General features: G+C 43.0%; 2 protein-coding genes and 7 non-coding genes across 9 annotated transcripts in view; 8 read left to right on the top strand and 1 right to left on the bottom strand.

Moving 5' to 3' along the window:
* Positions 1–289: 289 nt before the first annotated feature.
* LOC139406290 (ribosomal protein L4) lies at positions 290–7,473 on the top strand. Its single transcript, XM_071148747.1, has 10 exons — positions 290–509; positions 1,179–1,350; positions 1,857–1,963; positions 2,924–3,062; positions 4,476–4,600; positions 4,847–4,976; positions 5,323–5,479; positions 5,754–5,837; positions 6,138–6,258; positions 7,332–7,473. Exons 1-10 carry the CDS (start codon positions 507–509, stop codon positions 7,410–7,412), a joined length of 1,119 nt encoding a protein of 372 aa, XP_071004848.1. The 5' UTR covers positions 290–506; the 3' UTR covers positions 7,413–7,473.
* LOC139408143 (small nucleolar RNA SNORD16) lies at positions 959–1,057 on the top strand. Its single transcript, XR_011634199.1, has one exon. It is a non-coding gene; the product is annotated as a small nucleolar RNA SNORD16 (small nucleolar RNA).
* LOC139408140 (small nucleolar RNA SNORD18) lies at positions 1,414–1,480 on the top strand. The gene has a single exon (XR_011634196.1). It is a non-coding gene; the product is annotated as a small nucleolar RNA SNORD18 (small nucleolar RNA).
* Positions 2,671–2,769, top strand: LOC139408145 (small nucleolar RNA SNORD16). Its single transcript, XR_011634201.1, has one exon. It is a non-coding gene; the product is annotated as a small nucleolar RNA SNORD16 (small nucleolar RNA).
* Positions 3,663–3,763, top strand: LOC139408144 (small nucleolar RNA SNORD16). Its single transcript, XR_011634200.1, has one exon. It is a non-coding gene; the product is annotated as a small nucleolar RNA SNORD16 (small nucleolar RNA).
* On the top strand, positions 4,681–4,749 carry LOC139408139 (small nucleolar RNA SNORD18). Its single transcript, XR_011634195.1, has one exon. It is a non-coding gene; the product is annotated as a small nucleolar RNA SNORD18 (small nucleolar RNA).
* Positions 5,602–5,669, top strand: LOC139408142 (small nucleolar RNA SNORD18). The gene has a single exon (XR_011634198.1). It is a non-coding gene; the product is annotated as a small nucleolar RNA SNORD18 (small nucleolar RNA).
* On the top strand, positions 5,920–5,987 carry LOC139408141 (small nucleolar RNA SNORD18). Its single transcript, XR_011634197.1, has one exon. It is a non-coding gene; the product is annotated as a small nucleolar RNA SNORD18 (small nucleolar RNA).
* Positions 7,474–9,866: 2,393 nt separating the features above from the next.
* The window catches only part of LOC139406296 (mitogen-activated protein kinase kinase 1), a 64,015-nt gene continuing 46,358 nt past the window's right edge, over positions 9,867–27,523 (bottom strand). Inside the window, exons 7-11 of the mRNA XM_071148759.1 lie at positions 26,869–27,079; positions 16,203–16,267; positions 15,748–15,806; positions 11,306–11,351; positions 9,867–9,980 (exon numbers count right to left, since the gene is read on the bottom strand). Coding sequence (XP_071004860.1) covers positions 9,867–9,980; positions 11,306–11,351; positions 15,748–15,806; positions 16,203–16,267; positions 26,869–27,079 — 495 coding nt within the window. The remainder of the gene's footprint in view (positions 9,981–11,305; positions 11,352–15,747; positions 15,807–16,202; positions 16,268–26,868; positions 27,080–27,523) is intronic.

Genomic DNA, 27,523 nt, shown 5'->3' with positions numbered 1-27,523 from the left:
CAGTCTACACGACGAACACAAACTATTTTTAATATATTATTATTTATTTTTTACAAAGACGAGTAAGAAAAGAATACGTATTTTCACACAACTGTCCCGTGTGGTAGTTATATTTAAGAAATAAAAAATATATATATTAATATTTGATTCCAGGAAATGATTACATGAAAGTAGTCCGGTCACCAACTTGTTTCCTCCGCCGTACTGCGCAGTAGGGACCTATGTAATCTCATGTATAAAAATAGTTTTCGCCGTTATATAGTATTTCAAGTTCGATATATTAAAATGTTTATAAGATGAAAGAATACGTATATCGATTTAGAATCGAAAAACATGCCTCTGTGTAGTATTGAATTCATTGAACGTTTCAGTTTTTGTCGGAAGTGTGACGTTTTCTTTGTCGGAAGCATATGTCCTGTGAGTTGCATTACCAACTTCCTTTTCTACTGTGGCCGCCATTGAGTAAGGAGCGTGGTTCGTCGGCGAGCCGAGACTAAAACATAAAAATGGTGAGAATCCTAGCTTTTTGTATCAGCAAATACTATTTAACATTAGCAATCAATCGAAATTGCAAAAAAAGAAAGACTTCTCTCGCCAATATGTTTGTTTAGGCAATACAATTTAACACATTTTACGGAGAATCTGAAGGAAGTTGATACGAGGAGCCATTTTGTCTGCAATGTTCTAAGCCAAGTCACACGTGTGCTTTTCCTTTCAACCACAGGCCGTATTTGATAAAATAGACGAAGTTCGTAAACCAGTACACATTTCTTCACGCAACTGCTTTGAATATGTACTTGGTAAACTATAGATCACGTACACATTTGCGTAAGCTAGTCAGCTGCAGATAATTAATCCAAAGATCACACATTTTCTGGTTAGCGTGGTACCTAGCTACTAGCATGGTGGCTAGCGGGACTGAGAGAGAGAAAAAAATACGTGGTATTTTACATGTACTTGCTATGATGGTGTAATTTGCGTCCTACTTTGCGATCAGTCGACAAATGCCTATTGTCATATGCTGGCGCAAGTGAATGACGACAACTGAGTCTGAGCAAGATGACCATTAAACTACATGCAGCTAGCTAACGTTAATCATCCGACACGCTACATGCGATTAGGTACATTGTAAGAATTTTGCGTAACATGCATCTGATTTTGACCGTGTTCTCCCACAGGCTTGTGCCCGGCCTTTAATCTCGATCTACTCCGAGAAAGGAGAAAGCTCAGGCAAAAATGTTGTCATGCCTGCGGTGTTCAAGGCTCCCATCCGCCCCGACATTGTCAACTTCGTGCACACCAACATGCGCAAGAACAGTCGTCAGCCTTATGCCGTCAGCGGACTGGCAGGTGAGTGATCGTTTGAACATTTATTCAATCAAATAAGCAATTTCTTTGGATACAGGTGAAAAGCTTTGGTGATGAGTTTTAACTTCGGTCCGTGTTTCTGAAACCTGATTATACTAGAAGTTCTGAAGGGCTTTCACCTGTACAACTGGACAAAATATATGTCAACACATGGGAACTGTGTTGGTTTCATGGTCTGAAAAAAAAAAAGGATCCCAGAATGTTGCCATACTCATAACTTATTTCTCATGTTCTGCGTGAGGCGAATGAATGGTCGTCACACCAGATACTGACTGGTTTTCTGATCCATGCCTAACTTTATTTTTAATGGATCATAAACAACAGGTGCAGATCTGTTTTCCCAGGCCTGTGAAATCCATAGATTAGGGCCTAATTCATATTTTTTTTTAAATTGACGGATGTCTTTTATATGAACAAACTCATTGTTACATTATATATATTTTTATTCAGGATATATATCTAATGGTTGTAATGTTTGTGTGTTCCAGGTCACCAGACCAGTGCTGAGTCCTGGGGTACAGGCAGAGCTGTGGCCCGTATCCCCCGTGTGAGGGGAGGTGGAACCCACCGCTCCGGCCAGGGAGCCTTCGGCAATGTATCCTCTCGGACAGTTTAGCCCTACAAGGATACGTTTACTTTCTATATTTTGGACTCAAATGGCATGTTATAGAACTGTCCAATAGACTTCCTCGTCCTCCTGCTGCATTATGGGAGCTTGTTTAAAACTGAACCTTTACTCTAAAATACAGCCTTTTACAAACTGAAACTATAGTGACGCAGGTCTTTAGATTTTGTACACATGAAATGGTTAATTCTGAACTTTATCTGCATGTTAAATTGGATTTGGTGGCACTCAAGTGGGTTCCACTATCCAGCTTTTCTCTGTATTCCGCGTGTAGAAAGGAGGGAGGTAAGCACTTAATTAAGTCGCCCCCGAAAAAAGTAATCAACATTTCATTGAGGACACATTTTCTTGTGTACAACCTCTAAAGACCTGTACCATGACACTTCGCTGTTTCAAAAAGCACATGTTCAATCACATGATATTTTCATCCCAAATACAGATTTTTTTTTTTATATATTTTTAAATAAATGTACGATATGTTTTCCTTTATATTGTTCACCATGTCTCTAATGTCTGTGTTCATTAGGGCTCATCTCAACAAAACGTTTTTGCAATCGACTTCTTAAGTCTTATTGTACAAATACGAGTGGCACCTAATTGTTTGTATTTTCATCCATTTGTGTTGCCTAATGAACGCAGCCCATGTAGATGGTAGTTATATAGACACTCCCGAGGCTTGCAGTGATGGTGTAATTTGCGTCCTACACTGTGATCAGTGACGTTATGCCTGATGTCATATACTGGCACAAGTGGCTGACGAACCTTGAGTCTGAGCAAGATACTCGCAAACAACATTTTAGGGCCTGTTTCCCCGAACGAAAAACAGTCATTACTGGTTAAACGTGTCCAGTAATCAAGTTCTTTGAAGAAGCCATGTCTCTTCGTCCGTTTAGCTCGTTGCATTTCCTTGACCCTCCCCCGTGACTGTAGATGTGTCGTGGAGGTCGCATGTTCGCGCCCACCAAGACGTGGCGCCGCTGGCACCGCAGGATCAACACCACCCAGAAGCGTTACGCCATCTGCTCCGCTCTGGCCGCCTCCGCCCTGCCCGCTCTCGTCATGTCCAAAGGTACGCCTCCTGTCACCCTTTCATACAGCACAGTTAGTTTTTTATTTTGTTATTCTTTTTCATCAGTGTTATGGTCCCTAATATATATATAATTTAATCTTAAACATTGGAGAATAATTTTTTACTTCAATTTATGTAGCCTGATATCTATGATAAACGTATTACCGATCTAAACGTCATGTTCCTATTATAAGTGTAGCGAGAGACATGATCACACTGCTACGTCATACTGGACAGATATATCAACCTGCTTGAACACCCAGTAACTCAGATAATGCATTAAAACGGGAAATGACCCAGAGAATCATCGGATCGAACAGTCACTCGGATGCACAAACGCGATATGACGTTCAGCGTGTGGGGGAACCGTTGCTTTTTTTTTGCTGTATACGAGCTGGTGTCTGGAGTACTATGTGACTAACGATTGATAAATTATGAATACTTGGTATTTATCCACGTTTTTAATGAGTGGCATCCCATAGTACATGGAATATACAGCATGAAATAATACTTTGTACCTTTTAAACCCCCCCAACAAAATAAAATCCAAATTAGTGCTTGTGACAATCACACGCTTTTAAAATGTTGATCCATAAGACTTGCGATGATGGTGTAATTTGCGTCTGACTCTGTGTGCAGTGATGGTTTGCCGACTGTCTTGTAGCTGGCACGGTGGGTTGACGAGATAATAATTCTGAGCAAGATGTCTTAATGTGCCTCGGTTTCGGTACTAGAAATTGTTACTTTCGTTGGTTACGTCAAATGTCACTTATCATATACGGCTCGAGTTTGTCTGAATCTTCTCGGAGGGGGGGGGGGGGGGGGGGGGTGGTGTATTTAGCTAGCCAGGTTTTAGTTTGTCTGAATCTTCTCGGGGGCTGTATTTGGCTAGCCAGGTTTGAGTTTGTCTGAATCTTCTCGGTGGGCCGTATTTGGCTAGCCAGGTTTTAGTTTGTCTGAATCTTCTCTGGGGGGGGGGGGGGGGGCGTATTTGGCTAGCCAGGTTTTAGTTTGTCTGAATCTTCTCAGGGGGGGGGGGGGCGTATTTAGCTAGCCAGGTTTTAGTTTGTCTGAATCTTCTCAGGGGGGGGGGCGTATTTAGCTAGCCAGGTTTTAGTTTGTCTGAATCTATTTAGCTAGCCAGGTTTTAGTTTGTCTGAATCTTCTCGGGGGGCTGTATTTAGCTAACCAGGTTTTAGTTTGTCTGAATCTTCTCAGGGGGGGGGGCGTATTTAGCTAGCCAGGTTTTTAGTTTGTCTGAATCTATTTAGCTAGCCATGCAACTGACGCGCTGGCGACAATAGAACGTCATTACCTTCACACCGACAGGAGGATACAATTCTGATCAAAATAACACTTAGAATTAGAACATAAAGCAACTGTACAACAATCTGAAGCCCCTCCCTCCTCCAGGACACCGCATCGAGGAGATCCCAGAGGTTCCCCTGGTGGTTGACGACAAAGTGGAGGGTTACAAGAAGACTAAAGAGGCCGTGCTGCTGCTGAAGAAACTCAAGGCCTGGAACGACATCAAGAAGGTTTGTAAATGGCTAGTGTTGACACTGTCTCTCTGGTCACCGTTGACCTGCGTACACGTTGTACTGTGTACAGTGACGTGAAGCCGTGATGAGGTTCCACTTCAGGTCCGTGTTTCTGAATCCTGATTTTTAATGGAAGTCCTGAGCATGAATACTGATATTAGCGAGATAAAAGCACAGCTGTTGTCTCCTTCTGTTGACTTAAGGTGCTAAGTGTGTGTGTGTCCTCTCTGTGTGTGCGTGCAGGTGTACGCGTCACAGCGCATGCGAGCTGGCAAAGGTAAGATGAGGAATCGCAGGCGTATCCAACGCAAAGGACCGTGCATCATCTACAACCAGGATCAAGGTGTCACCAAGGCCTTCAGAAACATCCCTGGTATGTACTGGCTAGAGGGGACCCGGGGGGGGGGGGGGTTAGGGCCAATGGAAGTTCTGATTCCCATTCAGGTCCATGTTCGTGAAAATCAGAAGTTCTGAGCCCAACCTGATATCAGTCATGATGGTTTAATATTATGTTTTTGTGTAGGAACAAAACCAATACAAACATCAATAGTTCTAACTATTTCTCTAATATAATGTTTATTTACTTATTCGTGTCTGGTGTCATGTGTATTTGCCGCTCTTTCACCCAGGCATCACCCTGCAGAACGTGAACAAGCTGAACCTGCTGAGGCTATATGTTTTAATGTCTCTAAGTGCCTGTCCTCCCATCCCTCTACCAGGCATCACCCTGCAGAACGTGAACAAGCTGAACCTGCTGAGGCTCGCCCCCGGAGGTCACGTTGGTCGGTTCTGTATCTGGACCGAGTCCGCCTTCCGCAAGCTGGACCAGCTCTACGGGACCTGGCGCAAGTCTGCCTCTCTCAAGGTGGACTACAAGTGAGTAGAACGGGCGTTACGCGGCGCCCCAGCCGGTTTAAAGAAAAAACCGGTTGACGTTAGTACTCTGGCATTGTAGTGAGCCAGAGTCACAGTAACAGATTTTGAGAGTTATTTAATTTCTACGGTGATGAGCTTCTACTTCGGTCCGTGTTTCTGAATCCTGATATCTACCAGAAGTTCTGAGTTTTTAACAAGTGGTCTGTTGCTAAACCACATGCTGCTTCCTAACAGAGGTACTGTTGTAGTCTGACCCCTGTCCTGTCTCCTCCAGTCTGCCCATGCACAAGATGACCAACACAGATCTGAGCAGGATCCTGAAGAGTGAGGAGATCCAGAAAGCACTCCGCGCACCAAAGTAAGCCCCCCCTCCCCGGTTCGCTTTATATTGTACAGTGCATTGTGGGTATTGTAGTACGTTATGCTTCGCGGTGACATTGAAGCCATGATGAGGTTCCACTTCAGGTCCGTGTTTCTGAATCCTGATTTTAATTGGAGTCCTGAGCATGACCAGATTGCATCCCCCCCATTCCCAACATAGTGCACTGCATTTGATCACGGCCAAGTTGCCTTGGATCTAAAGTAGTGCACTATTTAGGGAATGTTGTGCCTCTTGGGGATGCTCCTACTAACCCCGGTCTCTCGTGTCTCCTCGCAGCAAGAAGATCAGGCGCAGAGTCCTGAAGAAGAACCCCCTGAAGAACCTGAGAATAATGATGAAGCTGAACCCCTACGCCAAGACGGCCAGACGTCAAGCCATCCTGCTGCATGACCCGGCTGTGAGTAGAACACCCAAAATGGCCGACCGTGGCGCTCTGTAACATAGAAAAGACCTGTACAATAGGGAAACTGGACCCAAGATGGCCGGTGGCTATTTGTTGCATAGAAAAGGCCTGTATAATAGGGAAACTGGACCCAAGATGGCCGATGGCTATTTGTTGCATAGAAAAGACCTGTATAATAGGGAAACTGGACCCAAGATGGCCGATGGCTATTTGTTGCATAGAAAAGACCTGTATAATAGGGAAACTGGACCCAAGATGGCCGATGGCTATTTGTTGCATAGAAAGACCTGTATAATAGGGGAAACTGGACCCAAGATGGCCGGTGGCTATTTGTTGCATAGAAAGACCTGTATAATAGGGAAACTGGACCCAAGATGGCCGGTGGCTATTTGTTGCATAGAAAGACCTGTATAATAGGGAAACTGGACCCAAGATGGCCGATGGCTATTTGTTGCATAGAAAGACCTGTATAATAGGGAAACTGGACCCAAGATGGCCGATGGCTATTTGTTGCATAGAAAAGACCTGTATAATAGGGAAACTGGACCCAAGATGGCCGGTGGCTATTTGTTGCATAGAAAAGACCTGTATAATAGGGAAACTGGACCCAAGATGGCCGATGGCTATTTGTTGCATAGAAAGACCTGTATAATAGGGAAACTGGACCCAAGATGGCCGGTGGCTATTTGTTGCATAGAAAGACCTGTATAAAAGGGAAACTGGACCCAAGATGGCCGGTGGCTATTTGTTGCATAGAAAAGGCCTGTATAATAGGGAAACTGGACCCAAGATGGCCGATGGCTATTTGTTTTATAGAAAAGACCTGTATAATAGGGAAACTGGACCCAAGATGGCCGGTGGCTATTTGTTGCATAGAAAGACCTGTATAATAGGGAAACTGGACCCAAGATGGCCGGTGGCTATTTGTTGCATAGAAAGACCTGTATAATAGGGAAACTGGACCCAAGACTCGTATTGTAGCACTCTCGACTACTCGCATCAGTACAATCTGTGTACATTAACCCTGCCCAGGTCCTGTCTATATGAGTGTCTCTCTCTACACACAGATCAAGGCCAAGATGCTGAAACCCAAGAAGAAGCCGGCCAAGAAGCCAGCCCCCACCAAGGCAGCCCCCGCCAAGGCATAAATCAGCTCTTCTAACAGACGGTGGCGTTCAGATGGTTTCAAATAAAATCTAAACAAAGGTCCTAGTTGTCTTTTTATTTAATCAGGAATACAGCCTGGTTGCCGCTCTTGACTCGTGGATTTGTCATGTGTGGCGTGACAATGAATGTACATGAAGCCACAAACCGATCAGGGACCCTTCATTCGTTTGAGTGCGACCATTTGTCAGTAATTTTAAAAGCTACGATGCAACAATTTTCAGGTACTGTTTATTATATATCATTATACCACATAGCATCATTTAGACCGTTTTACAGAGGATGGTCCCAGACTGTAAACCGCTAGCCTGGGTCCCAGTCTGGATGTAAACCGCTAGCCTGGGTCCCAGTCTGGATGTAAACCGCTAGCCTGGGTCCCAGTCTGGATGTAAACCGCTAGCCTGGGTCCCAGTCTGTAAACAGCCTTTACAATTATACAGCTTTTCAAATCGCACAACTTAAATGCCACCATTTTTTTTTATCGGGGAACTGCTGTCAGGTCTGAACGGTGACCTCTGGGGGTCTAAACTCAAAGGAAGGTCTGCTGCTTCTAGTTGTCATTTTAAATGTGCCCAATTTAAGACTCTGGACAACCAGGCGTTCCTAACTAATCCGCAACCTTTTCATCAAACGATTATAAAGTCCTCAAGCGGATGGGGAGCTTCTCCGCACAGCCATTTCCAGAGATCTTCGATCGGTTTCAAGTCCAGGGTTTGGCTGGACCACTCAAGGACATTTACGGGCCAGTTTCCCAGACCCAATTAAGCCTAGTCCTGTTACTAAAATGCACTTTCAATGGAAATTCTCCATTTGAGAATGATTTGTAGTCCAGGGCTAGGCTTAATCTGGGTCCCAAGAACCTGCCCCAAGATTTGTCCCAAAGCCACTCCTGCGTTGTCTTGGTTGTGTGCTTGGGATCATTGACGGTAGCTGCCTTGACTTAGGGTCATTTTAGACCGCTGCATCTCGGTGCAATAGGCGTCACTGCAGTCCCTGGTTTGAATCCAAGCTGCATCACATCCCGACCGTGATTTGGAGTCCCATAGGGTGGCGCACAAAAAAAATGGGATTAAATCTATTTTAGAATAAGGCTGTAATGTAACAGTGTGGAAAAAGGCTGAATACTTTCCAAATGCCACTATTTAAGATAAAACAAGGGAGGAGTGAATAGACAGTCCTCCATGGAATGAGTTTGACACCTTTTGATGTAGTAGGATATTTCCTAAAACAGTCTGGCAAGTAGGCTTTAAAGTACCTGTCTGGTCTGGCAAGTAGGCTATATAGTACCTGTATAGTCTGGCAAGTAGGCTATACAGTACCTGTATAGTCTGGCAAGTAGGCTATACAGTACCTGTCTAGTCTGGCAAGTAGGCTATACAGTACCTGTACATCCAGTGTTTTGTTCCTTGCTCCTAGGTGGCAGGCCTTTATAGTCAGAGGAGAACCCTATTTAGAGACAGTGGGGAAGGACAACCCTATTTAGAGACTGGGGAAGGACAACCCTATTTAGAGACAGTGGGGAAGGACAACCCTATTTAGAGACGGTGGGGAAGGACAACCCTATTTGGAGACAGTGGGGAAGGACAACCCTATTTGGAGACAGTGGGGAAGGACAACCCTATTTAGAGACAGTGGGGAAGGACAACCCTATTTAGAGACAGTGGGGAAGGACAACCCTATTTAGAGACAGTGGGGAAGGACAACCCTATTTAGAGACAGTGGGGAAGGACAACCCTATTTAGAGACAGTGGGGAAGGACAACCCTATTTAGAGACAGTGGGGAAGGACAACCCTATTTAGAGACAGTGGGGAAGGACAACCCTATTTAGAGACAGTGGGGAAGGACAACCCTATTTAGAGACAGTGGGGAAGGACAACCCTATTTAGAGACAGTGGGGAAGGACAACCCTATTTAGAGACAGTGGGGAAGGACAACCCTATTTAGAGACAGTGGGGGAGGTGGCAGACAGCAATAATATTATATTAGGGGGGGGGGGGGGGGGCAGTGATTGCTCAGACAGTTTCCCAAGCTTAAATATTGTCTTTATTAAAACAGCAGACCTACATACTGTCCTTAAACCAGCAGACCTACATAGTCATAGAGGAGAAGCCAATTTAGAGGTGGTGGTTAAAGTGGCAGACATTTCTTAAAGTAAGGTTGGTCCCTTCCTGTTTGGTTCATTGTGAATACCACCCCGATGAAACAAAGCAATTCTGTTTGAATACAGGCTATGAGTGTTTGGCTAAGCAGGTGTGTGTCCCAATATCTCCTTAAGTGTACACTTGTTCGCTGCTTCCCCAATAAAATTGGATTGGTGGAAGCATGAGCTAGTGGGAGTTTCCACCACTTTCAAATCATTGAAAGGGAAGTGAACATGTGGACACTTTGGTCGGAAGGAGAGCTAATTGGGACGTAACCAAGGTGCATAGAAGGGCCGTCACATGCCCACACTGTGTGTTGGGGTGACTGGCTGGTTGAGTCCAATGGTGCTACACAGCCAGCCTGCAAAGTCCACCTCCTCTGCCTCCGACTGTTTGATGAATTGATGAACCTGGAGAGAGATGTCAGTCAAGAGAGACGTGGTTACTATTACTGGATTTACATTACATTAACCAGGAAGTCCTGACACCAAGGGGACTTTATTTAACCAGGAAGTCCTACTGACACCAAGGTCTATTTTACAGACGAGCTGTAAATTACACAAATGCAAGCAGTAAGAACATATGGTAACCCTTTATACATAATCCTAATTACATAACCCTAACCCTTATACATAACCCTAAATACATAACCCTAACCCTTTGTACATATCCCTAACCTTAAATACATAACCCTAAATACATAACCCTTTATACATAACCCTAACCTTAAATACATAACCCTTTATACATAACCCTAAATACATAACCCTAACCCTTTGTACATATCCCTAACCTTAAATACATAACCCTAAATACATAACCCTAACCCTAAATACATAACCCTTTATACATAACCCTAAATACATAGCCCTAACCCTAAATACATAACCCTTTATACATAACCCTAACCTTAAATACATAACCCTTTATACATAACCCTAACCCTAAATACATAACCCTAATCCTTTATACATAACCCTAAATACATAACCCGTTATACATAACCCTAACCCTAAATACATAACCCTAACCCTTCACACATAACCCTAAATACATAACCCGTTATACATAACCCTAACCCTAAATACATAACCCTAACCCTTCACACATAACCCTAATCCTTTATACATAACGCTAAATACATAACCCTAACCCTTTAGACATAACCCTAACCCTTTATGCATAACCCTAACCCTAAATACATAACCCTAACCCTTTATACATAACCCTAAATACATAACCCTAACCCTTTATACATAACCCTAACCCTAAATACATAACCCTAAATACATAACCCTAACCCTTTATACATAACCCTTCCTGCATAACCCTAACCCTTTATACGTAACCCTAAATACATAACCCTAACCCTAAATACATAACCCTAACCCTTTATACATAACCCTAAATACATAACCCTAACCCTAAATACATAACCCTAACCCTTTATACATAACCCTAACCCTTTATACATAACCCTAAATACATAACCATAACCCTAAATACATAACCCTAAATACATAACCATAACCCTTTATACATAACCCTAAATACATAACCATAACCCTTTATACATAACCATAACCCTCAATACATAACCCTAACCCTTTACACATAACCCTAAACCTAAATACATACATAATACCACAGTATAGAGTCTGTTTTTCAGTAGGGAGAGAAGGATCACAAGCGCAACAAGGCGCTTTTACATTGGGAACTAAATAAATCCACTCACCATCAACTGCTTCAGGTCTGCCCTGTCTGCTGGGTTCTTGATCAAACTGTCAACAAATAAAAGTACGTAGTTTATATAATAATAAGGCATTCCATTTAGCAGAAGCTTTTATCCAAAGCAACTCTGTCGTGCGTGGGTATAATTTTTATTTGGTTGGCCCCTGCGGGAATCAATCCCACAATCCTTGTCATTTTGGAGTCACTTTTATGTTTCTAAACACTTCTACATTCATGTGGATGCTACCATGATTACGGATAGTCCTGAATGAATCGTGAATAATGATGAGAAAAGTTACACAGGCACAAATAATCATACCCCCCAAGACATGCTAACCTCTCACCATTACAATAACAGTGGAGGTTAGCATTTTATATCAAGACATGCTAACCTCTCACCATTACAATAACAGTGGAGGTTAGCATTTTATATCATACCTCCAAGACATGCTATCCTCTCAGCATTACGATAACAGTGGAGATTAGCATTTTATATCGTACCCCTAAGACATGCTAACCATATCCCCTATAAACATTACAGGGATATGACTCTGAATATACAACAACACCTCCCCTATAAACATTACAGGGATATGGCTCTGAATATATACAACACCTCCCCTATAAACATTACAGGGATATGACTGAATATATACAACACCTCCCCTATAAACATTACAGGGATATGGCTCTGAATATACAGCAACACCTCCCCTATAAACATTACAGGGATATGGCTCTGAATATATACAGCAACACCTCCCCTATAAACATTACAGGGATATGGCTCTGACTATATACAGCAACACCTCCCCTATAAACATTACAGGGATATGACTCTGACTATATACAACACCTCCCCTATAAACATTACAGGGATATGGCTCTGAATATATACAACACCTCCCCTATAAACATTACAGGGATATGGCTCTGAATATATACAGCAACACCTCCCCTATAAACATTACAGGGATATGGTTCTGAATATATACAGTAACACCTCCCCCATAAACATTACAGGGATATGACTGAATATATACAACACCTCCCCTATAAACATTACAGGGATATGGCTCTGAATATATACAACACCTCCCCTATAAACATTACAGGGATATGGCTCTGAATATATACAGCAACACCTCCCCTATAAACATTACAGGGATATGGTTCTGAATATATACAGTAACACCTCCCCCATAAACATTACAGGGATATGACTGAATATATACAACACCTCCCCTATAAACATTACAGGGATATGGCTCTGAATATATACAACACCTCCCCTATAAACATTACAGGGATATGGTTCTGAATATATACAGTAACACCTCCCCCATAAACATTACAGGGATATGACTGAATATATACAACACCTCCCCTATAAACATTACAGGGATATGGCTCTGAATATATACAACACCTCCCCTATAAACATTACAGGGATATGACTCTGAATATACACAACACCTCCCCTATAAACATTACAGGGATATGACTCTGAATATATACAACACCTCCCCTATAAACATTACAGGGATATGGCTCTGAATATATACAACACCTCCCCTATAATCATTACAGGGATATGGCTCTGAATATATACAACAACACCTCCCCTATAAACATTACAGGGATATGGCTCTGACTATATACAACACCTCCCCTATACACATTACAGGGATATGACTCTGACTATATACAACACCTCCCCTATAAACATTACAGGTTCTGAATATATACAACAACACCTCCCCTATAAACATTACAGGGATATGGCTCTGACTATATACAGCAACACCTCCCCTATAAACATTACAGGGATATGACTGAATATATACAACACCTCCCCTATACACATTACAGGGATATGACTCTGACTATATACAGCAACACCTCCCCTATAAACATTACAGGGATATGGCTCTGAATATATACAACACCTCCCCTATAAACATTACAGGGATATGACTCTGACTATATACAGCAACACATCCCCTATAAACATTACAGGGATATGGCTCTGAATATATACAACAACACCTCCCCCATAAGCATTCCTGTCTCTTCTATAGATGTTATACCCTTGTATTGCTACGGATGTATCATCAAATTAATTATCTAAGCGAGTCTCAGAAATGGCTAATATATGAATGTTATCTGATGGTAGCAAGTTATTGATTTCATGAACCTTATTTCTAAGGCATGATATATTAATATGGGCTATTTTCAGCCCTTTCCTGGGGAGCTTATCAGAGACATAATATGAAAAGAGGAAACAAAGCAAGAGAAAATAATACACATTTAGCAGTCCAGTAATCAATTGGTGTGTGTGTGTGTGTGTGCGTTGCGGGGTTGAAGCCATGAACCCATAGGCTTGGCTCTCTCATCCTTTCCAGGCTTCTGGGAGGGAGGGGGGACAATGAACCTGTCTTAGCAGATGTAAGCAATGTCCCCACACGCTCTGGCAGCTTTCATGGCTGGCATCAGTTGTTTCCTCTTCTGGCGCACAGCTTCAGGATAGTCCTCGTTGAGGAAGATGTACGTTCCTCTCAAGTTCTTGGCTCTTTCCAGAACAGCTACCTTGTCATTTAACCTCAAGAACTTGACCACTATCGGCCTGGACCTGTCACCTGGACCTGTCACCTGGACCGGTGGTGGGTGTTACAGTTCTGTGGGTGCGCTCCACCTCAATCTTCCTGTGGTCCATCTTCAGTTTCTCAGAGATAATTTCCCTCACTTTGTCCTCAGAATCCGTCCAGGTCTCATTGAGATTCTGCGATTCCGTCCACGACCATGTTGTTCCGCCTTGATTGTCCCTCGAGTTTGATTTATCCGCCATTGTTATCATGGATTCACATACACAAACTGAAGTCCTCTCTCAATGACTTACAGATTGCTGTCATCTTGCCATTCTGTTTCAACTCATCGAGCTGACTCTGGGAGAACGGCAAACTGTTCTTTAGGTCCTTGGACCTCTCTGGTCAGGTCATCCATTATTTTATTAGTTGAATCCACCAGTATTTGGACAAAACACTTGAAGCTATTTTCTTGTTGTAACAACTGCTTGTAGACCTATTTTTGTTCGTTTAAAAGATCCTTTAAAAGATCCTCAACCTGGGATTGAGACACACCAAAGTCCTCAACGGTACTCCCGCTGGCTTTGGTCTTTGTCATGGTAACAACGTAGGTTACGCTGTTACTCCTCACAGTTCCAGACAAACGCCCCCTAATTCAATTTGCGATGATTGTACATCCGCTAAGAAAAGTCTGCCAAAACCTAAAACGTCAATATGGAGTCAACATACAAGTGTAAGTAAAAGCAAATGTAAATAAGTTAGAAATTGTGCTACTAACGAACAAACACGTCTCATAAAAGTAATTAGCTTTTGCTAATTGTAGAAATACAAAATGTTCCTTCTTCAGAAGTAGCTAGGCAGGCTAGTATATTAATAATTATATAGTTAATATAAGTAGACATGCACTCATAATTGACTGTAGCGCATGTAAAGCTACTGGTGACTGAAAACGAGTGACGAATTTCCGGGGCAAGGGCGGTCCATTTAAAAATCACTCCTTCCTCCCGCGCCCTGCAAGCGTCAACTCGTCAGACGTCATGACACGTCATCAGAAGTGTCCACTTCATTTGAGGGCTGAGGGGATAGGGGTTTGTCTTTGAAGTGTTTTGAAAGCTGCCATAGTTTTTAAAAATGTTTTAATCAAAGTTGCCGGTATGCCACGTGTCCTACTTGTACACTCGTAACAACCTAGGCATTATGAAACGTATATTTGATCAAATGAGCTACAGGTACCAAATAAGCCATTTTATTTGTTTGTTAACCAAATTCAACATTCCTTTATTGACCACTTTACAAAAACTCCTCGCTTGGCGAGTGAAGAAAAACAAACCAAAAACGCAATCTGCTGGAGAAAGCAGATTTTGGGCCCAGTTTATCCCTCTCTGGTATACCACGTGTAGTTTATTGGATCAATAGAAGTTTCGTAATGATTAGGCTGTTACCAGTATGCGGATATAAGTAGGACACGTGACACCCCGGAAACTTGGAGAGAGAAAAAAAAAATGGGAGTTTTATAAATGGGAGTTGTGCCTGTTGTTAACACGCGAATATGCCCTCTGATTGTCTAGAATAGTCCTTCTTCCCGACTGCCTTCCATTTTCGAAGACTTTTCTGTTCATTGTTAGAGCTGCCACTAGAGTATCTGGCCAATATAATGGATAGTCTGTGAGTGTACTCAAAGCAGCGACTCCGTACCATTGCTACCACACACACATACCACTAGGTGGCAGCGTTGTCAATGTTGAATGCTGATGTCTGAACTGAAGTGGATTCATTGCCTTCGGAGCTGCGACAACAAACAAGGTCCACTGTGTTTTAACTCAACAACTTTAAGTAGTCGCTTTTGGTTTTAATTACTTACCATTTATTCACAAAGTCTTGAAATTCAACGCCGAAAATACCAGGCAGCTTAGGAGGAGGCTGGAGAAACAACAACAACAAGATGGTCCAATCGCATCACAGAGGAGATGGATGGAGAGGATATATAAATGATTCAGCCTTGAAGAAATTACACTCAGGACATGCAGGCTTTCAGGAGGCAGGCAGTCATTCACAGTTCAGTACACCACCATCCCACCACCATCCCAATCACCAATCAATGAAGGCAGGGTCTACCTTACAGCAGAAACAGTCTATGATATTGTAACCAGGATTTATATGACTTTTGAATAAACTGAAAAGTAGAAGCAAATTGTTTATTTTTTTTATTTTTATTTTATTGTAGATTTCATTTTTTATATTCAAATTACTAGTGAATTGACTGCCTTATTAAACTCAAATTGACCCCAAACACCGATTGTAACAGTCTTTACTCACCTCATTAACTATGTAGTCCAGCAGTTCAAAGATAGCCATAGGAGGTCTGCTGTCTGGCCCACAGGCTGAGGGAAGACAGAAACAGGGCTGAGGGTTAACTCTCAGTATATCAGGTCTGCTGTCTGGCCCACAGGCTGAGGGTTAACTCTCAATAAGTCAGGTCTGCTGTCTGGCCCACAGGCTGAGGGTTAACTCTCAATAAGTCAGGTCTGCTGTCTGGCCCACAGGCTGAGGGTTAACTCTCAATAAGTCAGGTCTGCTGTCTGGCCCACAGGCTGAGGGTTAACTCTCAATAAGCCAGCTAGTTGGCCCGGCTACTCAGATTGTTATCAGTATAACCTGTAATGACACACAGGAGATGAATGAGTGCAGACCTGAGATCTGGAGTGTCTCAGAGTGCTGATCTAGGATCAGGTCCTCCTTGTTTATGTAATTGTATTCATTATGATCAAAAGGAAAACATGTATCCTATATCAGCACTTCTACTCTGAAAGGTTTTGTGGATATGGGCCCAGAGATCTGAGAGGATTGTATAGATAAGCATTATGCTATTTAATATTTTATTAGGATCCCCCATTAGCTGTTGTTGAAGCAGCAGCTACTCTTCTTGGGATTCCACACAGCACACAGAACACAAAACACGGAACACGGAACACGGAACACGAAACATGATACAGAACATCAATAGACAACAACAGCACAAGGACTGAACTACACAAATTTAACCTAAGAACACTTACAATTCACCTCATTTTTCACAAACGAAATGCTATGGGCACAGTCTAACAACGGAAGGGATTTTTATTAGATTTTATTTAACCTTTATTTAACTAGGCAAGTCAGTTAAGAACCAATTCTTCTTTACAATGACGGCCTACCAGAAGGCAAAAGGCCTCTCCTGCGGGGAGAGGACAAAACACACATCATGGCAAGAGAGACACCACAACAATGCATGGTAGCAACACAACATGACAACAAAATGGCAGCAACACAAAATGACAACAACATGGTAGCAACACAACATGACAACAACATGGCAGCAACACAACATGACAACAACATGGCAGCAACACAACATGACAACAACATGGTAGCAACACAACATGACAACAACATGGTAGCAACACAACATGGTAGCAACACAACATGACAACAACATGGTAGCAACACAACATGACAACAACATGGTAGCAACACAACATGACAACACAGCATGGTAGCAACACAACATGACAACAACATGGTAGCAACACAACATGACAACAACATGGCAGCAACACAACATGACAACAACATGGTAGCAACACAACATGACAACAACATGGTAGCAACACAACATGACAACAACATGGTAGCAACACAACATGACAACACAGCATGATAGCAACACAACATGACAACAACATGGTAGCAACACAACATGACAACAACATGGTAGCAACACAACATGACAACACAGCATGATAGCAACACAACATGACAACAACATGGCAGCAACACAACATGACAACAACATGGTAGCAACACAACATGACAACAACATGGTAGCAACACAACATGACAACAACATGGTAGCAACACAACATGGTAGCAACACAACATGACAACAACATGGCAGCAACACAACATGACAACAACATGGTAGAAACACAACATGACAACAACATGGTAGCAACACAACATGGTAGCAACACAACATGACAACAACATGGTAGCAACACAACATGACAACAACATGGTAGCAACACAACATGACAACACAGCATGGTAGCAACACAACATGACAACAACATGGTAGCAACACAACATGACAACAACATGGCAGCAACACAACATGACAACAACATGGTAGCAACACAACATGACAACAACATGGTAGCAACACAACATGACAACAACATGGTAGCAACACAACATGACAACACAGCATGATAGCAACACAACATGACAACAACATGGTAGCAACACAACATGACAACAACATGGTAGCAACACAACATGACAACACAGCATGATAGCAACACAACATGACAACAACATGGCAGCAACACAACATGACAACAACATGGTAGCAACACAACATGGTAGCAGCACAAAACATGGTACAAACATTATTGGGCACAGACAACAGCACAAAGGGCAAGAACGTAGAGACAACAATTCATCAGGCAAAGCAGCCACAACTGTCAGTAAGAGTGTCCATGATTGAGTCTTTGAATGAAGAGATCAAACTGTCCAGTAACGGATTGGACTTCCTCTTTACCTCCCTGCAAATAATACTTCAATGTACATGTGATGAAAAATAATATAGAAACTCATATTTAAATGTAGCAATTCAATAACAAACGCTGTTTAGCCTACACATCTTTTACAGCATGGCATTGCCTCGTTGCTCATGTGGTGTGCAAGTGATTCTCATTTCTCTGATGGTTGCCAATTCCTCTGGGTGCTCTTGTTCCACTGTGCTCATCTCTCTGTCTGTCCTGTGCAACTATTTCCAATGCATCGGTGCAACAATGTTATCGTAACCGGTCAAAAGTGATAACACAAACACACTTTCTCTCCTCAACTTTCCCCGTGTGTTAATTTGGCCTATGCTGTAGTCCTGTTTTACATTCAGCAATGATCTACATCAAGCCTGCTTCTCTCCCATCTTACAGACTCTTGACCAGTGCTATTTAGGCCTAGTATAAATATATGTCCTATCGCTTTGCAGCCTATAGTTTTTCCTGGGATTTCCTGACAACATGATGAGGTGCCACTGCGAGTGGATAGCTGCCATTTTACAGACTCCTGACCCAGACAAGATGACGAGGTGCCACTGCAGTGGATAGCTGCCATTTTACAGACTCCTGACCCAGACAAGATGACGAGGTGCTACTGCAGTGGATAGATGCCATTTTACAGACTCCTGACCCAGACAAGATGACGAGGTGCCACTGCAGTGGATAGCTACCATTTTACAGACTCCTGACCCAGACAAGATGACGAGGTGCTACTGCAGTGGATAGATGCCATTTTACAGACTCCTGACCCAGACAAGATGACGAGGTGCCACTGCAGTGGATAGCTACAATTTTACAGACTCCTGACTAGCGTTATTTTGTGTTTTTTTGTTGTTGTTGCTGATCTTAACAATTTTTGTACATAATGTTTCCGCCATAATTTGCTATTACTGGGAAAAAAAAGCTTCTTGACATCAGAACAGCTAACCACTAACCTCGATTTGGATGAAGATTTAAACTTCAATGAGTCGACAGATCTGGATCTTATGCTTTTACCCCGGACCTGATCCCAAGAACTCGAAAGAGGAAGCAGAGGCGAAAGAGCAGGGGCAAGCGAGGCGGCATCATGATTAGACTACGTCTGCGAGCATCTAGAACACCGTCGCCTTCCTGTTTTGTTTGGGTAACGTACAATCAATAGAGAGAAAAAAAAACTGGTCAAGCTCCGTTCCAGATCTGAAGAACTGTAATATCTTTTCACAGAGTAGTGGCGAGGACGATCTGCTGTCTAGGCAGGAAGAGGAAGATCTGCTGTCTAGGCAGGAAGAGGAAAATCTGCTGTCTAGGCAGGAAGAGGAAGATCTGCTGTCTAGGCAGGAAGAGGAAGATCTGCTGTCTAGGCAGGAAGAGGATAATATAAACCTCGCTGGCTTTTCCATTTTGTATTTTTATTTAACCTTTATTTTAACTTGGCAAGTCAGTTTAAGAAACAAATTCTTATTTACAATGACGGCCTAACCCGGTCACACCCAGACGACGCTGGGCCAATTGTGCACCGCCCTGTGGCACTCCCAATCACGGCCGGATGTGATACAGCCCGGATTCGAACCAGGGACTGCAGTGACACCTCTTGCATGGGCTCCCGCCACTCGGGAGCCCATGCATTGTCAAGATAGGACGGCAGGTAAGATGAGAAGGGGAGGGGTTAAAAAACAGCTGGTGTCCAAGCTCTAATGTTAAAGGGATACGCCAGGAGATTTAGTAATTCATCTACTTCCCCAGAATCATATTTGGTATTTGGTATTTTATTAGGATCCCCATTAGCTGTTGCAAAAGAAGCAGCTACTCTTTCTGGGGTCCACACAGAACACAGGACACAGAACACAGAACACGGAACACAGAACACGGAACATGAACCATAATACAGAATGACATAATACAGAACATCATTAGACAAGAACAGCTCAAGGACAGAACTACATACATGTTTTTTAAAGGCACACGTAGCCTAAATATCATACACACACACAAACTATCTGGGTCCAATAGGGGAGAGGTGTTGTGCCGTGAGGTGTTGCTTTATCTGTTTTTTGAAACCAGGTTTGCTGTTTATTTGAGCAATATGAGATGGAAGGAAGTTCCATGCAATAATGTCTCTATATAATACTGTACGTTTTCTTGAATTTGTTCTGGGTTTGGGGACTATGAAAAGACCCCTGGTGGCATGTCTGGTGGGATAAGTGTGTGTGTCAGAGCTGTGTGTAAGTTGACTATGCAAACAATTTGGAATTTTCAACACATTAATGCTTCTTATAAAAACAAGAAGTGATACAGTCAGTCTCTCCCCAACTCTTAGCCAAGAGAGACTGGCAGCATAGTGTTAATATCAGCCCTCTGATTACAACTGAGAGTAAAACGTGCCGCTCTGTTCTGGACCAGCTGCAGTTTAACTAGGTCCTTGCAGCACTGGACCACACGACTGGACCATAATCAAGATGAGATAAAACTAGAGCCTGCAGAACTTACTTTGTGGAGTGTGGTGTTAAAAAAGCAGAGCATCTCTTTAATAGGGACAGACCTCTCCCCATCTTTACAAACATTGAATCTATATGTTTTGACCATGACAGTTTACAATCTAAGGTAACGGCAAGTACTTTAGTCTCCTCAACTTGTTCAACAGCCACACCATTCATTAGCAGATTCAGCTGAGGTCTAGAACTTAAGGAATTATTTGTACCAAATACAACGCTCTTAGTTTTAGAGATGTTCAGGACCAGTTTATTACTGGCCACCCATTCCAAAACAGACTGCAACTCTTTGTTAAGGGTTTCAGTGACTTCATTAGCTGTGGTTGCTGATGCGTGTATGGTTGAATCATCAGCATACATGGACACACCTGCTTTGTTTAATGCCAGTGGCAGGTCATTGGTAAAAATAGAAAAGAGTAGAAGGCCTAGAGAGCTGCCCTGTGGTACACCACACTTTACGTGTTTGACATTAGTGAAGCTTCCATTAAAGAAAACCCTTTGAGTTCAATTAGATAGATAGCTCTGAATCCACGACATGGCAGAGGTTGAACAGCCATAGCACTTAAGTTTTTTCAACAACAGGTTATGGTCAATAATATCAAAGGCTGCACTGAAATCTAACAGTACAGCTCCCACAATCTTGTTATTATCAATTTCTTTCAACCAATCATCAGTCATTTGTGTCAGTGCAGTACATGTTGAGTACCCTTCTCTATAAGCATGCTGAAAGTCTGTCGTTAATTTGTTTACGGAGAAATAGCATTGTATTTGGTCAAACACAATTTTTTCCAACAGTTGATAGGTCTCCTAGAACCAGTAAATGCCTCTTTACCACTCTTGGGTAGTGGAATGACTTTGGCTTCCCTCCAGGCCTGAGGACAAAGACTTTCCTCTAGACTCAGATTAAAGATATGACAGATAAGAGTGGCTATAGAGTCAATAAGCCATCTGATTGGATAAAAGATGGAGTTGAATGTGTTTCTGCCCATAATTTCATTTAAAGTACTCCAAAGTGTTTATTTCATTGTTCTTTATATCATTGATCTTGGCTTCATAATACAGTTTCTTCTTCATTTTGTTGAGCTTAGTCACATAATTTCTCAATTTGCAGTAAGTCAGCCAGTCAGATGTACAGCCAGACATATTAGCCACTCCTTTTGTCCCATCTCTTTCAACCATACAGTTTCAACCATACAGTTTTTTCAATTCCTCATCAATCCATGGAGCCTTATTAACAGCTCTAACAGTCAGTTTCATGTTTATCAATAATTGGAAGAAGCAATGTCATAAATTCATCAAGTGCAGCGTCTGGATGCTCCTCATTAATCACATCAGACCAATAAATATTTGTAACATCGTTCACTTAAGAGTCACAATCTGTTGTATGATCTCTTATACACTAGTTTTAGGCCCAGCTGTTGGAACTTTGTCTTTCCTATATGTAGCCACTATATTGTGATCACTGCATCCAATGGGTACTGATACAGCTTTAGAACAAAGTTCTACAGTATTAGTAAAAATGTGATCGATACATGTGGATGATCTTGTTCCTGTAGTGTTTGTAAACACCCTGGTAGGTTAATAACCTGAACCAGATTACAGACACTGGTCACAGTGAGAAGCTTCCTCTTGAGTGAACAGCTTGATGAAAACCAGTCAATATTCAGGTCCTCAAGAAAGTAGACCGCTCTGTTTACATCACATACACTATCAAGCATTTCACACATATTATTTAGATACTGACTGTTGGCACTTGGTGGCTTATAGCAACACCCCACAATAAAAGGCTTTAGATAAAGTGCCAAGTGAACCTGCAACCACAACACTTCAATAACACATAAGATCTTCTCTAAGCATTACAGGGAATATGAAATATGAAATCAGAAATGGCTAATATATGAATGTTATCTGATGGTAGCAAGTTATTGATTTCATGAACCTTATTTCTAAGGCATCATATATTAATATGGGCTATATTCAGCCCTTTCCTGGGTAGCTTATCAGAGATAGACATAATATGGAAAAGAGCAGTCCATTAATCAATTGGTGTGTGTGTGTGTGTGTGTGTGTGTGCTACGGGGTTGAGGCTCTGAACCCATAGGCTTGGCTCTCTCATCCCTTCCAGGCTTCTGGGAGGGAGGGTGTACAATGAGCCTGTCGTAGCGGATGTAAGCAATGTCCCCACACGCTCTGGCAGCCTTCATGGCTGGGATAAGGTACTTCCTCTTCTGGCGCACAGCTTCAGGATAGTCCTTCTTGAGGAAGATGTACGTTCCTCTCAAGTTCTTGACTCTTTCCAGAACAGCTACCTTGTCATTTAACCTCAAGAACTTGACCACTATCGGCCTGGGCCTGTCACCTGGGCCTGTCACCTGGGCCTGTCACCTGGGCCTGTCACCTGGACCTGTCACCTGGACCTGTCACCTGGACCTGTCACCTGGGCCTGTCACCTGGGCCTGTCACCTGGGCCTGTCACCTGGGCCTGTCACCTGGGCCTGTCACCTGGACCTGTCACCTGGACCTGTCGTCACCTGGGCCTGTCACCTGGGCCTGTCACCTGGGCCTGTCACCTGGACCTGTCACCTGGACCTGTCACCTGGACCTGTCGTCACCTGGGCCTGTCACCTGGGCCTGTCACCTGGACCAATGGTGGGTGTTACAGTTCTGTGGGTGCTCTCCACCTCAATCTTCCTGTGGTCCATCTTCAATTTCTCAGAGATCATTTCCTTCACTTTGTCCTCAGAATCCGTCCAGGTCTCATTGAGATTCTGCGATTCCGTCCACAACCATGTTATTCTGCCTTGATTGTCCCTCGAGTTTGATTTATCTGTCATTGTTATCATGGATTCACACATAGAACTGATGTCCTCTCTCAATGACTTACAGATTGCTGTCATCTTGCCGTTCTCCTGTTTCAACTCGTCGAGCTGACCCTGGGAGAACTGCAAACTGTTCTTCAGGTCCTGGACCTCTCTGGTCAGGTCGTCCATTATTTTATTAGTAGGATCCATGAGTATTTGGACAAAAACACTTGAAACTATTTTCTTGTTGTTGTAACAACTGCTTATAGGTCTCTTTTTGTTTGTTTAGAAGATCCTTCACGTGTGATAGAGAGACACCACTGTCCTCAACGGTACTCCCGCCGGCTTTGGTCTTTGTCATGGTAGCTAGCAATGAGAGAGACTCTAACCCAGAAGCTTATAAGAAATCCCACTACAACCTCCGACGAGCCAACAAACAAGAAAAGCGTCAATACAGGAATAAGATTGAATCCTACCACACCAGCTCTGATGCTTGTCGGATCTGGCAGGGCTTGCAAACTACCACGGTCTACAAAAGGTAAACCAAGCTGCGATCTGCCCAGTGACGCGAGCCTACCAGACAAGGTAAATGCCTTCTATGCTCGCTGGAGGATGAATGAGAGCACCAGCTGTTCCAGACTGTGTGATCACGCTCTCTGTAGCCGATGTGAGTAAGACCTTTAAACAGGTTAACATTCACAAGGCCACACACGGATTACCAGGACGCGTACGTCACTGACATTTTCAATCTCTCTCTGACCCAGTCTGTAATACCTACATGTTTCAAGCAGACCGCCATAGTCCCTGTGCCCAAGGAAGCAAAGGTAACCTGCCTAAATTATTATCGTCCTGTAGCACTCACATCGGTAACCATGAAACGCTTTGAAAGGCTGATCAAGGCTCACACCAACACTATCATCCCAGACACCATGGACCCACTCCAATTCTCATACCGCCCCAACAGAACCGCAATCTCACTGCCCTTTCCCACCTGGACAGGAGGAACACCTATGTTAAAAAGTTGTTAATTGATTACAACTCAGCGTTCAACACCATATTACATACCCTTCAAGCTCATCACTAGGCTCAGAACCCTGGGGCTTTCTGACCGGCCACACCCAGGTGGTGAGGGAAGGCAACAACACACTGACCCTCAATGTGGGGGTCCACTAGTAACCGGAAGGTTGCGAGTTCAAACCCCCGAGCTGACAAGGTACAAATCTGTCGTTCTGCCCCTGAACAGGCAGTTAACCCACTGTTCCCAGGCCGTCATTGAAAATAAGAATTTGTTCTTAACTGACTTGCCTGGTAAAATAAAGGTAAAATAAATAAATAAAAAATCAGGAGTGCGTGCTTAGTCCCCTCCTCCCTGTTCACCCGACTGCGTGGCCACGCACGACACCAACACCATCATTAATATTTCCGACGGCATGACGGTGGTAGGCCTGATCACTGACGACGACGAGACAGCCTATAGGGATCGTGGAAACGGAAAGCCCGAGCATGCCCCCATCCGGAAAGCAGGTTCGAGAGCTTCAAGTTTCTCGGTGTCCACACCACTAAGGAATTATCATGGTCCAACACAGTTGTGAAGAAGGCACGAAGAAACCCCCCCAGGAGGCTGAAAAGATTTGGCCTGGGTCTTCAAAAAGTTATACCATCGAGAGCATCCTGACTGGCTGCGTCACTGCCTGGTATGGCAACTGCTCGGCATCTGACCGCAAGGCACTACAGAGGGTAGTGCGTACGGCCCAGGACGTCATTGGGGCCACGCTCCAGGACCTCTATACCTGGTGGTGTCAGAGCCATAAAATTATTTGTAAAAGACTCCAGCCACCCAAATCATAGACTGTTCTCTCTTCTACCGCACAGCAAGCGGTACCAGTGCACCAAGTCTGGAACCAACAGGACCCTGAACAGCTTCTACCCACAAGCCATAACAATGCTGAATAGTTAGTCCGGCTATTTGGTTAACTATTTAAATATCTACATTGACCCCCCCCCCCCCCCCCCCCCCCTTTTAGTTGTTGCACTAACTCTTCTGACGCATCACATACGCTGCTGCCACTGTTAATTATCTATCCTGTTGCCTAGTTACTTTACCCCTCCCCATATGTACATGTACACCTCAAGTATCTCGTACCCCTGCACATTGACTTGGTCCTGGTACTCCCTGTATATAGCTCCACGTGTATATATATAGCTCCACGTGTATATATATAGCTCCACGTGTATATATATGGCTCCACGTGTATATATATATATATATAGCTCCACGTGTATATATATGGCTCCACGTGTATATATATATATATATATATATGGCTCCACGTGTATATATATATAGCTCCACGTGTATATATATATGGCTCCACGTGTATATATATAGCTCCACGTGTATATATATAGCTCCACGTGTATATATATAGCTCCACGTGTATATATATGGCTCCACGTGTATATATATAGCTCCACGTGTATATATATAGCTCCACGTGTATATATATATATATATAGCTCCACGTGTATATATATGGCTCCACGTGTATATATATGGCTCCACGTGTATATATATGGCTCCACGTGTATATAGTATATATATGGCTCCACGTGTATATATATGGCTCCACGTGTATATATATATATATATATATATGGCTCCACGTGTATATATATAGCTCCACGTGTATATATATGGCTCCACGTGTATATATATAGCTCCACGTGTATATATATAGCTCCACGTGTATATATATATAGCTCCACGTGTATATATATAGCTCCACGTGTATATATATATAGCTCCACGTGTATATATATAGCTCCACGTGTATATATATAGCTCCACGTGTATATATATAGCTCCACGTGTATATAGCCTCGTTATCTTTACACATGTCTTTCATCATTGAGTCAGATATACTTGGATGTGTAGTGTCAGGGTTTGTTGCTTGCATGTCATGCCTAAAGTTTGCTAATCTTGCCAATGAAAAAAAATCATTAAAGTAGTTAGTACCCTATGGAACCCTATTCCCTATATAGTGCACTACTTTAGACCAGAACCCTATTCCCTATATAGTGCACTACTTTAGACCAGAGCCCAGACACTCACAGCTGCCTGGCTGTCCGGGGGGTATAGGCTTGGGAGAGGTGGTGTCACTAGAACAGGCGTCCCCTTCCACCGGGAACCCAAAGATAATTTCCAGTTCGCGGGCGTCGGGGGGAGGGATTGGAAAGCGTCCGACAGCCATCTCAACCAGAGAGAGACCCATACTCCAGATATCAGACTGGACAGAGTAGTGAGTTCCCTGGAGACGCTCCGGCTGGGGGGGGGGGGGGGGGGGGGGTAGGAGAGGGAGATGGGGGGGAGAGATAGAGAGACAGAATGAATGATAAGAGCCAAAATAGTGCAAAGCTCTCTGGTGAATACAGTGATACACTGCCTGAATGCTTTTCAAGCAACAAATACATACATACATAATTATATTCCAGACAGTAAACAGAAATTAAAGTATAACTCTTTCAGATCTAAAACTAAACTGTCAGTGTTTCCTGTTTTGGTTTTGGACCTAGCAATACACAGCTGGTTCAAATAATAACTATAAAAATAAAGTTTGATGATGAGTTGATTATTTGAATCAGGTGTGTAGTGTTAGGGCAAAAGCCATAGATGTCAAGAGACCAGGCCAGTCCTCCTAAAGCCTAATTCATTCTGTAAAATGGCTTCCCTGCACACAACTACACAGGATCCCCATTTTGCGTAGCTA

The sequence above is a fragment of the Oncorhynchus clarkii genome, chromosome 4 (assembly GCF_045791955.1).
Source record: "Oncorhynchus clarkii lewisi isolate Uvic-CL-2024 chromosome 4, UVic_Ocla_1.0, whole genome shotgun sequence".
Taxonomy (NCBI): Eukaryota; Metazoa; Chordata; class Actinopteri; order Salmoniformes; family Salmonidae; genus Oncorhynchus; species Oncorhynchus clarkii.
The sequence above is the reverse complement of the archived record's forward strand: the minus strand, read 5'-3'. Positions and strand labels throughout refer to the sequence as shown.